This window comes from Microcebus murinus, chromosome 21, assembly GCF_040939455.1.
Source record: "Microcebus murinus isolate Inina chromosome 21, M.murinus_Inina_mat1.0, whole genome shotgun sequence".
In the NCBI taxonomy this organism is placed as follows: Eukaryota; Metazoa; Chordata; class Mammalia; order Primates; family Cheirogaleidae; genus Microcebus; species Microcebus murinus.
In genome coordinates, this window is record NC_134124.1 from 7200906 (window position 1) to 7213512 (window position 12607).

At 37.1% G+C, this 12607-nt stretch overlaps 1 protein-coding gene across 3 annotated transcripts in view; it reads right to left on the reverse strand.

Annotated features, from left to right (window-relative positions):
* The window catches only part of SIL1 (SIL1 nucleotide exchange factor), a 217325-nt gene that overhangs the window by 71493 nt on the left and 133225 nt on the right, over positions 1 to 12607 (reverse strand). For all 3 annotated transcript variants that reach the window (XM_075996096.1, XM_012748804.3, XM_012748803.2), the window contains one exon: positions 2038 to 2229. In XM_075996096.1, coding sequence (XP_075852211.1) covers positions 2038 to 2229 — 192 coding nt within the window. The remainder of the gene's footprint in view (positions 1 to 2037; positions 2230 to 12607) is intronic.

A 12607-nucleotide genomic window follows, 5' to 3' on the forward strand; every position in this document is an offset into this window, starting at 1 on the left:
ATAAGGATCTCAAACAAGCCTTTGATTATGATTACACAGCTTCCTGGGCCACCAGTGTCCCTAGTATGGATTACCATGACAGCCTCCTGTCTGGTCTCAGCTTCTATCCATGTCCCTGTCTGCAGTCCAATTCTCAACACAGCAGCTGGAGGAAATCTTTACAGGTAAGTCAGAGCATGTCATTCTTCTGCTCAACATCTTCCAATAATATCCAAGTTCACTCTTTCGCATGGCCTACAAGGCCCTCTATGTTCTTCCATTACCTCTCTCAGCTGCTCCTGATTGTCCTCTCCTGCTCTCTCAGCTCCAGCCACACCGACCTCCTGTGGCTCTCAAACACACTAGGCATGCTCCTACCTCAGAGCTTTTGCACTTGCTGTTCCTCCTGCCTAAGATGCTCCTTCTCAACATTGATAATCCCTGCCCTGCTCTACTTTTTATTTTTCCATAATACTTATCACCTTCAAATATAGCATAATTTACTTATTTGCTATGTTTGTCTACCTGCCTCTGCTAAAAGGTAACCTCCAATTTTTTTTAATTTAATTTTTTTATTTTTAATAAAAAGTCTTCAGTGGGAGTTTTTATTTTGTTTTTTTATTTTTTTTTAAATTTTTAATAAAAAGCAATTTTGTTTAAATCTCAAGTACCTGGAAAAGTGTGTGGGACTTAGCAGGCACTCAATAAATTTATTTATTGAATAAATGAATGGCTTCTCTTGGCTACTTTGCCTTAGCGCCACCTATTCCCTCCCTTTTGAGCTTTGTTCACAAGGTACCAGTTTCCTTTGAAAAGCAAAGTGGTAAAAAGATTAAGAACACAGAGTGTAGGGTCAAAAAGACCTTGTTGCAAATCCCAGCTCTACCACTCACTAGGCTGGGTGATCTGTAGCAATCACATAACCTCTCTGTGCCTCACTTTGCTCATTACAAAATGGGATTAATAGTGGTGCCTACTGATAGGGCAGCTACGGAAGTTAATGAATGTATACAAAGCACCTGAGGCAGGGCCTGGTATACAATAATGCTCAATAAATATTAGCTATTATAAGTCTAATCAGTTATTTCCCTGCTTCAAACTCTCCAATGGCTCTTAGGATCAAAGCTAAAATCATAAAGAGCATAACAGTCCCAACTTCACCTCTCTCACTCCCTACTATTCCAGTTTTATCTATGCTACCCCTCCCCCGCCCACTGTGCTCCAGTCACTCCAATTTTTTCCATGCCCTCAATCTCACCAAGCTTACTCTGCCCCAGAATCTTTGCACATGCTGTTTCCTCTACCTGGAATGCTCCAATCTAAGGATTGGCAAACTTTTCCTAATGGGTCTGACAGTAAACATTTTTGACTTTGTAAGCCATATGGTCTCTGTCACAATCACTCAATTCTGCCACAGAAGCATGAAAATAGCTATAAAACAATCTATAAACAAATAAGGAGCCACTGTGTCCCAATAAAACTTTACTTACAAAGGAAGCCTCAGGCCAGATTTGGCCTACAGGTGATTTGGCCTACTATCGTTTGCCACCCCTGCTCTAGTCCCTTCTCTTCACCTAGCCACCTCCTAGTCATCCTTTAATGCTCAGCCTAAATGTCATTTCCTCTGAGATACCACCCTCATTGCCCCTGACGAGGCTCTCAGTTGCCCTATTATATACTCCTATGGCACCCTCTGGAGCTCTTATCATAATCTTAAATTATCTCATCATTTAATCATTTATTTGTTCAATTGTTCATTATTTAATTGCTTCCCCCTCTAGACTATACACTACATAGGACAAGGACTGTGTCCATTTTACCTCTGCTGTATTCCCATGTTGAAAAACCGAAGAAGGTAACACTCCAAATGAAAAGAGCTTGGCTCTGGCCTCTAAGAATATATCTTACTACAATAGACAATGATCTGGATTAAAAATAGTCTGTGCCCGGCGAGAGAAGTAAAGATGCTGAAGCTATTTTCTTAGGGTTTAGAGCAGGGGGATTTATTTTTGGAGCTGTCAGTTAAAAGTCAGACTTAAGGACAAAGAAATACAGTACCTGATGGACATAATATTCCAGATCAAAGAGTGCAGCAATCTTCTCCTCCAAGCTGGAGCTGGAACTATTGAACTTGTTGATCAGCCGTACCATGATCTGCATGTCAGTCTCAATGACAACATTCAGTTCATCAAAGTCCTTCTTTAGCTCCTCGATGGGGCGGAAGAGCCGCTTCACCTCAGCCTGTCTTGCCTAAGGAGAGCAGCAAAGAGATGATTAATTAACTTGATTGGCAACACCCCCCCTCAAGACATCTGTGGTCTACCATGGATGCCGATCCTGAAAGAACTGCTGCTCCAAGACTCCCAATCTTCTCTAACGTGCACTGTAAAAATCCACATACTTTCTAATACACTTAGAGAAGACAGCCCTCAGAATCCAGTCATTTAGGCCTTCACACCATAAACACACCAAAAACACAGATTTTCCAAGGTTCACTTATTCCAGTCCAACTTCCAATGTTCAGGAAGAAGGAAAAGTCTTCTTATGGCAATCACTGAGGTCAGGGGAAGCAAGGCAAGCTCATCTTCAACCCCTAACCTCACACAGAACAGCTGAGATCTAAGGTAAAATAATCCGTCCACTGGTTCTCTACCTTTCACAATCATAGAATATCTTGGCCTACCCAACCGGCAACATTTTAGGGAAAGTTGGACATAGAAAACCGTGGGTAAGAGCTGTCAGAGCAGGAGTAATTTGCTGATGAAAATTAAATCACTGTGATTACTGTCAATCTAACCACAGGTGTACAATTTGTTCAACTGTTTGAAATGGTTAAATTACTGTATGTACTATGCTCAAACCTCAAACAATTTTCTCTCAATCCCCCCACCCCACACACATAAAAAGATTTTTAAAATGAAATCATGTTGGAGGTGAATAAAATACTTTAATATTTTATACATCTGACACTCCCTGTTTTCTTCCCAATTTTAGAGGATAGTGCTTTAAAGAGAATCTGGAAAGTCACAGTGGTTTATGTATCTGTCTTCCAAGAAAAATTAAAAGGCACAGATATTTATAAAAAGCAGGATGATGAGCAGCTGTCAGCTTCAAATTGCTCATCTATTACCTATGGGTTTCTTGCTCCAGTTATAAGCACTCCACAGAAACACCAACCAAAGAAATGAATCAGCCTGTCTTTAAAAAAGACCAAGCTCTCAGCAGAGCAATCACATCTATGGGGCAGCACATCCTGATTCTTTGGGCTAACACAACATGAAATGCTCTCCCTGCACCCAGCTGGAGGACTCTGGATGGCTGCCGAAGCAGGTGAAAAGGTCTGGGAAGGCTGAGTCACTTTCTAGAGCAGCGAGATGACAGGCAAGCAAGCACAATAAGAAACTAATGACATCTGCTTCACAGAAATGATGTATGTCTGGCTCTCAAGACGACCTTTAAAAAAATAACAGCTTTATTTTGAAATAATTATCATCTCCCAGGAAATTATAAAAACAGTACAGAGAATATAATGTATCCTTTATCCAGCTTCCCCTGGTGTTAACATTTTACATAACAATAGTGCAATATTAAAACTAAGACAGGGACCTAAGTACACTACTGTTAACTAGACTACAGGGCTTATTCAGATCTCACCAGTGGCATGTATGAAATGTATGAAAATATGAAAATTGTATCATTCTATACAATTTTATCAAAGATACAGATTTGCGTAACCACCAGAACAATCAAGCTATAGAACTCTCCCACCACTGCCAAATGTTTTGGTACTACCATTATGTTACCTCTTTATAGATCCACCTCATCCTCCCACCCTATTCACTCCCATCCCTATGCCCTGGCAACCACTAATTTGTTCTCCATCTTCTATAATTCTGGCATTTGAAAAATATTATATAAATGGAATCACACAGCCTTTAACTTTTTAAGATTGGCTTTTTTCACTTAGCGGAATGCCCTTGAAATCAATCGAAGTTACTGCGCACACACATCAATAGTTCATTTCTTTTTAGTGCTGAGTAGTATTCCATAATATAGATGTACAGTTTAACTGTTCATCTGCTGAGGAACATCTGAATTGTTTCTGGGTTTTGGCTATTATGAATAAAATTGCTATGAACATTTGCATACAGGTTTTTGTTTAAACCTAAGTTCTTATTCCTCTGGGATAAATGCAGTGCAAATGCTGGGTTATATGATAAGCATATGTTTTGTTTTATAACAAACCGCCAAACTATTTTCCAGAGTGGCTGTACCATTTTATATGCCTACCATCAATGTGTAAAAGATCCAGTTTCTCCATATCCTCACCAATATTTAGTATTTTTTATTTTTTTATTTTTTTGGAAACAGAGTCTCACTCTGTTGCCCTGGGTAAAGTGCAGTTGTGTCATTGTAGCTCACTGCAATCCTCAACTCCTGGGTTCAAGTGATCCTCCTGCCTCTGCCTCCCCAGTAGCTGAGACTACACGCATGTGCCACAAAGCCCGCCTAATTTTTTTCTTTTTTTCCTTCTTTTTGGTAGAGAAGGGATCTCACTCATGCTCAGGGTGGTCTCAAACTCCTGAGCTCAAGCAATCATCATGCTTCACCCTCCCAGCTGCTAGGCTGTACCTGGCCTATCACCATTTTTTATTTTAGGCACTCTAATAGATGTATAGTAATAGCTCATTGTGGATTTAATTTGTTATTTCCCTAATGGCTAATGATGTTAAACATCTTTTCATTTGTTTATCTGCCATCTGTAAGGTTTTTCGGCTGTGGGGGGGGGGAGGGAGAGGGAGAGGGAGAGGGAGAGGGAGAGGGAGAGGGAGAGGGAGAGGGAGAGGGAGAGGGAGAGGGAGAGGGAGAGGGAGACCAAACCACGTGGCTTTATTTAGTGCTCCCGGACAAGGTTCTGGAGCCCCAAGAAAGGGGGGGGGGCGGCCTTTTATACTGTTTGGGGTGGGCTAGGGACAAATTGGCAGTAAGAGCTGGGGTGACCTTTGGTGGCCATTGACAAATAGGAGGTGCTGGGGGTATTTGTGGAATCCAGGAGCCAAAACTCTCTTATCAGGGTGTGGTAGTTTTCAGCAGGGCAGTCGTCCTTGGCAGGTCTGGTCTCATGAGCCTTTTCTTTTTTGATCTAAGGAAGGGAAGGGGCCCACCACCAGCCTTACACCATCCACATATCCTCTTTGGTGAAATGTCTGTTTCTATACTTTGGCCATTTTCTAAATAGGTTGTTGGTGTATAGTGTTGAGTTTTCAGAGTTCTTTATATATTCTAGATAAAAGTCCTTTGTCAGATACAAACAGTCCTTGCTTTGCATGGATCTGATATATACCAATTTCAAATACCATGGTTTAAATAACACCAGTCTTCAAACATGACTGAAATTTCAATTACCACAGTATGTTAACTGTGAGTAATTGCATAAAGTACCAATTTTGCTGCTAGCTGTTCAGTCCCCAAATCACTCTATAAATAATAAAAATGTCCATCATGTTCAGTGACTGATCATATCACATCTTTCAAAGTCTATCAGTGATTGGTCACTGTACCGACTGTGATATTCAGCTCATACACAGATGCAAAGTGTATATATAATAGTTGTAAGGCCTCCTCATCTCCCAATGATAAAACCATGTAACAATTCACAAAGATGGATAATCAAAAGAGAGAACTGGCCAGCAAAGATGTAAGTGCAGCAAAGAAATAAAATGTGGTAACTTTGGCAGTGAAATTCAAATCGAATGGACATGGAGTTACAGAGGAAACAGCTGACCGCTAGAATGCTGAGACTGCCAATGTTTGATAAACTCTAGACATGCAGCCAGAGGAACTCGGCAAAGGCAAGCTTACAGACACAAATTAGGAAAGTGATGAAAAGGATGTGACACTGGCAAAAACCCTTCACTTTACAAGAACTCTCAGAAATTTCACAACATTGAAATCACAAAGGATAAAATGCTGGAAGCTGATCCGTACTTAGAAAGGAGCGTGACAATTCTCTAAGACATAGAAAAGATGCTTATTCTGTGTCACGAGTTATACAATGAGAAGCTAAGCACTGCTCAAACTACTCTTTGGTAAGTTTTTTTTCCAAAGAAATACAAAATTTAATTCTCAATGTTTCTAATGTTTTAAATTATGGTGTTCTAAATAAATATTATGGCTACTTTTCCATTTCTGTATACATTTATAACCAACAGCAATGCAGTTTAAACTTTAGTAAGAAATTTTAAAGGTCATAGAACAATCATAATTTTTCCCGTGGTAATATTAAGATTGCTTTGCATAGTTTCAGCTTGCACAGTCATTTTTTTCAGTCCTACATGACAATGTGAAATGAGGACTGCTGATATATGATTTGCAAATATTTTGTCCAGTACCTTATCTTATAATCATCTTTCTTAACAAGGTCTTTTTTACAGGGCAAAAGTTTTTAATTTTTGTGAAGTCCAACTTGTCAATTTTTTTCTTTTATGAGCTGTGCATTTGCTGTCATATGTTAAGAACTCTTTACCTGGTCCTAGTTCCCAAAGATTTTCTATGTTTAGTTCTAAAAGTTTTTTTTTTTTTTTAAGCTTTACATTTTATATTTAAATCTATGAACTAGTTTGAATTAATTTTTTTTTTAAGGTATGAGGTTTATATGAGAGTTTATTTTTTGCTTATGGATGTCCACTATTCATTGAAAAGACTATTTATCTTCTGATGAATTGGTTTTGTACTTGTCAAAAATCAATCAGGTGTATTGGTGTGGGCCTATTTGTGGGTTCTCTCTTCTGTTCCATTGATCTATGTTTCTTTCTCCCTATCAATACTACACTGTCTTCCTTACGGTAGCTATACAGTAAGTCTACAAATCAAGTAGAATGATTTCTCCAACTTTATTATTCTTTTTAAAAATTGTTTTAGCTATTCTAGTTCATGTTTCCATATGAACTTTAGAATAAGCTTATCTATATCTATGAAAAATCTTGCTGGGATTTTGATCAGAATTGCACTAAACCTATAGATTGATGTGGGGAGAGCTGATGTTTTTACTATGCTGAGTCTTTCAATCTATGAACACAGTATGTCCCTCCATTGATTTACATCTTCTTTGATTTAATTTTATAATCTTTCGTCTAATTTTATAATTTTCAGCATTACAGACCTTGTATATCTTGTTAGATTTATTCCTAAATAACTCATTTTTAGGAGAGCAACTATAAATGGTACCTGTGTTTTTAATTTCAGTATCCAAATATTCATTGCCAGTATACAGAAATATAATTGACTGATATTGGTTTTATATCCTATAACCTTGCTGAATTCACTTAATTCTAGAAGGTTTTCATTTTTAGGTTCTTTAGGATTTATACATAGATAATCATGTCATCTGGAAAATGGGATAGTTTTATTTCTTTCTTTCCAATCTATATCCCTTTTATTATTTGCTTTACTACTTTGTCTAGGACTGTGCTGAATGAGTAGCGATAGTGAATGATAGTGAGTGCCTTGTTCCTGATCACAGTGGCAAAGTATCCAGTCTTTCACTAATAGGTATGATGCTGGATGTAGTTTTCATAAATGCCCTTTATCAACTGAGGAGGTTTCTATTCCCAGGCTTCTTAGTTTTTATAATGGGGGTTGAATATAGTCAAATGTTCTTTCTGCATCAATTGACACATGAGGATGTGATTTTACTTCTTTAGCTTACTAATATGGCAAGTTACACTGATCACTTTATTACATTGAACCAGCCTTGCATTCCTATGATAAACTTCACTTGGTTATAATTTATAATTTGTTTTATACATTGCTGGATTTGATTTGCTAATATTTTGGTGAGAATTTTTATATCTAAATTCATGAGAGATGTTGGTCTTAGGGTTTTTTTGTTTCTTTGTTTTTGGTAATTTGGTTCTAGTATCAATACTGGCTTCATAAAATAAGTTAGAACTGTTCCTACCTCTTGCACGTCCTGGAGGAAACTTTATAGAATTGATACTAATTGTTTTTTAATGTTTGGCAGATGTCTCCAGTGAAACCATCTGAACCTGGAAACTTCTTTAATAGAAGATTTTTCACTACAAATTGAGTTTCTCTAATGCTTATGGGACTATTCATGTTATTTCATGTTGGGTAAGTTCAGGTAGATATGCTTTTCTAAAGAACTGGACTATTACATGCAAATTATCAAATTTATGTGCATGGAGTTATTCACAATATCCTCTTACTATATTTTCCTTTTAATGTCTGTAGGATATGTAATGATATTCCTGGTTTATTTTTGAAATTGGTAATTTGTGTCTTATTGCTTTGTTTTGATAGAGGTTTACCACCTTTTGTTTCACTATTTTTCTCTATTGTTTTTGTGTTTTCAATTTCATAGATTTCTGCTCTTTCTTTCTGCTTGCTTTTTCCCCCCTAGTCCATTATTTTCTCTATTTCTGCTTGCTTTGAGCTTATTTTGATCATTTTTTCCTAGTTGCTTAAGGACCTAAAGATAAATTTAAGACATTACTACTTCTCTAATACACGCATTTAGTGCTATAAATTTCCCTTCCAGCTTTAATTGTATCCTGCAAATTTTGATAAACTGTGCTTTCATTTTTGTTCAGTTCAATACACTTTTTTTTTTAACCTCCCTTAAGATTTCCTCTTTGACTCAAATATTTTGAGATTTTCCTGCCATCTATTACTGGTTTCTAGTTGATTCCATTATGGTCAGAGAACATACTCTGTATAATTTCAATTCTTTTAAACGTGTTGCGATTTGATAACCAAGGATATGGTCTATCTTGGTCAATGTTCTGTGGACACTTGAAAATACTATACATTCTATTGTTGAACAGAATGTTCTATAAATGTCAATTAAATTTTTCTGGTTGATGGTGTTTTTCAGACTTTTTTTTTTTTTTTTTTTTTGACAGAGTCTCACTCTGTCACTCTAGGCTAGGGTGCCATGGTGTCAGCCTAGCTCACAGCAATTTCAAACTCCTGGACTCAAGCAATCCTCCTGCCTCACCCTTCCGAGTAGCTGGGACTATAGGCACGTACCACCAAACCTGGCTACTTTTTTCTATTTTTTGTAGAGACTCTTGGCTTGGGCTGGTCTTGAATTCCTGGCCTCAAGTGATCCTCTCCCCTTGGCCTCCCAGAGTGCTAGGACTACAGGTGTGAGCCACCAGCGCACCTGTTTTTCAGCTCTTCAATACACTGACTGCCACACTAGAAAAAAAATTTTTTTCCTTGGGGCCACAATGTTTTATTATGAAAATAGAATAAAAATTTTGAAAATAAAATGATCCTCTCTAATTTAATGAAAAATGTTATTTTTTATTGTTTCTGTGCATGAATTATATGCAACTTGAAAAATAGTTCACGCAGCTCCCAAGGTAAAGAGATATGTGAGTTACATATGCTTCATGAGGCCCTGTGCTCAAAACTAGCATGAGTTAAATACAACTCACATGGCAGTTACTGTGTTAATATCCTTGTTGATTTGCTGTCTAGAAGTTGTAGCAATTCTGTAAAGGGGATGTTAAAGTTCTCAACTATATATATATATTAGTTAATTTTTTAGATATAGGATCTTACTCTGTCACCCAGGCTGGAGTACAGTGTCATAATTATAGCTCACTGCAACCTCAAACTCCTAAGGCTCAAGCAATCTCCCCACCTCAGCCTTCAGAGTGTCTGGGATTATAGGCACACCCCATGTCTGGTTTATGTTTTTATTTTGTTGGTGGGGGCAAGTAGAGATGGGGTCCCCATGTATTGTCCAGGCTGGTCTCAAACTTCTGGTCTCAAGTAATCCTCCTATCTCCATATCCAAAGTGCTGGGATTACACCATGAACCACCTTGCCCAGTCCAACTATAATTGTGGATTTGTCTGTTTCTTTCTTTCAGTTCTGTCAGTTTCTGCTTCAGGTATTCTGATATGCAAATAAAGGTTTGGTCCATATACATTTAGAATTACTATATATTTTAGTGGATCAGCCCTTTTATCACCATGTAATACTCCTCTTTGTCCCTGATCATTTCCTTTACTCTGAAGTCAACTGTGATATTAATGTAATTATTCCTGCTTTTCTTAAAGTAATGCTTGTGTGGTATACTTTCCATTCTTTTAGTTTCAACCTACCACCTTTATCACTATGTTTGAGTTTCTTGTAGAAAGCACACATTTGAATCATTTTTAAAAATATATTATGATATAATCTGTTTTTAATTAGTATATTTAGACCAACTACAAAACATTTTAAAATTATATTTACATTTTAATGTAATTTTTGATATATTAGAGCTCAATTTTTGATATATTTGATATTTTGATGTACTTGAGCTCTAATATATTATTTTCTATACTATTTATTATTTTCTATACTATTTATTATTTTCTATTACTATTTATTATTTTCTACACTATTTATTATTTTCTGTTTGTTCCCTCTGTTTTTGTTTCTGTTTCCCTTTTTTTGCCTTCCTATGGCAACGTAAGGTACATTTTCTAAAATTCTATATTGATTTGTCAGTGTTTTTGAGTATAACTGCTTATACAGTTTTTTATACTGATTGCTCTATATACTTTATACACTTATATAAAAAAACAAGTATCACAATATATATAATTCACTTATAATCTACTGGTATCAACATTTTATCACTTTCAGTGAAGTGTAGAAACCTTACCTCCAATTATGTTCTTTAATACTTTTTTCTTTATAATGGTCTTAAAAATTTCTCTGCATACACTGAGAAACAGATCAGATATCATAATTTTTGGTTCAATAATCAATTTTTAAAATAATAAGAAAGTGATAGTCTATTATATGACCCCTCCACCCCATTTTTTATTCACTTCATTATTCTTTCTTCCTGATGTTCCAAGTTTCCTTCTATTATTTCTCCTTTCCATCTGGAAAATATCCTTTAGTCGTTCTTTTAGGGTAGGTCCACTGGTAACAATTCTTAATATTCCTTTTCCTAAGAATGTCTTGATTTCTTTTTCACTCCTGAAAGATATCCATAGCTAGAGAATTCTGTGTGGACAGTTCATTTTTTCAGCACTTGAAGAATATTCCACATACTCTGGCCTCTGTGGTTTCAGAAGAAAAAATCACTATCACTCAATGATTATGCTGTTTCTCTCTAGTTGCTTTGAAGATTTTTCTGTCTTCGGTTTTCAAAAGTTTATCTGTGCTGTATCTTGGTGTTGATTTCTCTGAGTTTATCCTACCTGGAGTTCACCTGGCTTCATGAGTCTGTGGGTTTATGCCTTTCACCGCATTTGGGGATTTGTTAGCCAGTGTTTCTTGATTATTTTTTAGTCCCATACTCCTTTTCTACTCCCATCTGGAACTCCAGTGACACAAATGGTAGATCTTTTGTTATGGTCCCAAAGGTCCTTAAGGCTCTGCTACTTATTTTTCTAATCTATTTGCTGTTATTCAGATTTTATAATTTTTATTTATCGGCCTTCAAGTTCACTGATTGTTTTCTCTGTCATCTCTATTCTGTTACTGGGCCTATCCAGTAACTTTTAAATTTTTAGTTATTATAGTTTTCAGTTCTATAATTCCATTTCATTTTTTAAATAGCTTCCATTTCCATGTTGAGGTTTCATTTGTTTCAAGAGTATTCATAATTGCCTGTTGAAGCAATTTTATGATAGTTGCTTTAAAATCCTTGTGAGATAATTCCAACTTCTGAGTCATCTCAGTGTTATTATAGCATCTGTCTTAGCCAGCTCTAGGCTGCTGTAACAAAATGCCACAGGCTGGGTGGCTTAAACAACAGACATTTCTCACAATTGTAAAGGCTGGGTAGTCCAAGACTAACGTGCTGGCTGATGTAGTTCGTGACAAGGGTTCTTTTCCTGGCTTGCAGATGACTCCTTCTAACTGTGTCTTCACATGGCGGAACAAAAGAGTGGTGTGGTCACCCTTCTTCTTCTAAGGACACAAATCAAATCACGGGGGCCCTGTCCTTATGACCTCACATAAACATAGTTATTTCCCAAAGTTCCCACCTCCAAATAACATCACATTGGGGGATGGGTTTCAATGTATGAAATGGCGGGGAACACAAACATTCAATCTATACCATTATTTGTTAATTGTCTTTCCTAGTTCAAGTTATGATGGTCCTGGTTCTTGGTATGATGAGTAATTTTCAATTGTATCCTGGACATTTGGGCATTAAGTTGTGAGACTGAGTCCTATTTATCTTCTTTTTCAATACGCAATCATTCTATTTACGTTCAGTATGCTGATTCTGCTTACTTGTGTGGGCTGTGGCTCCAACGATACTTAGTTTTCAGAGCATTTGTAGTGCTATTCTGATCTACCCCCATTGTGTGCTACCCAAAGGTCAATCTAAAAACCTGGGAAGTGTTTCAAGGTATAGTTCATTTCTCAACCCCTTTGCTGTGTTAATTATGGTCAGTGTCTTGAGTGGGTCACTAAGGTATATGTCCAGGACTTTATAAGCAAAATTCCATTCTCCAGCTCCCTTCTCCCCAAAATCCTACCCTTACTCTCTAATTGGGAGGGGAATCAGCTTTGCCCGCAAGCAAAAGGTGCTGGACATTGGAAGTGGAAGTTGAGGTTCCACCCTGGGCCTCTAGTGGCA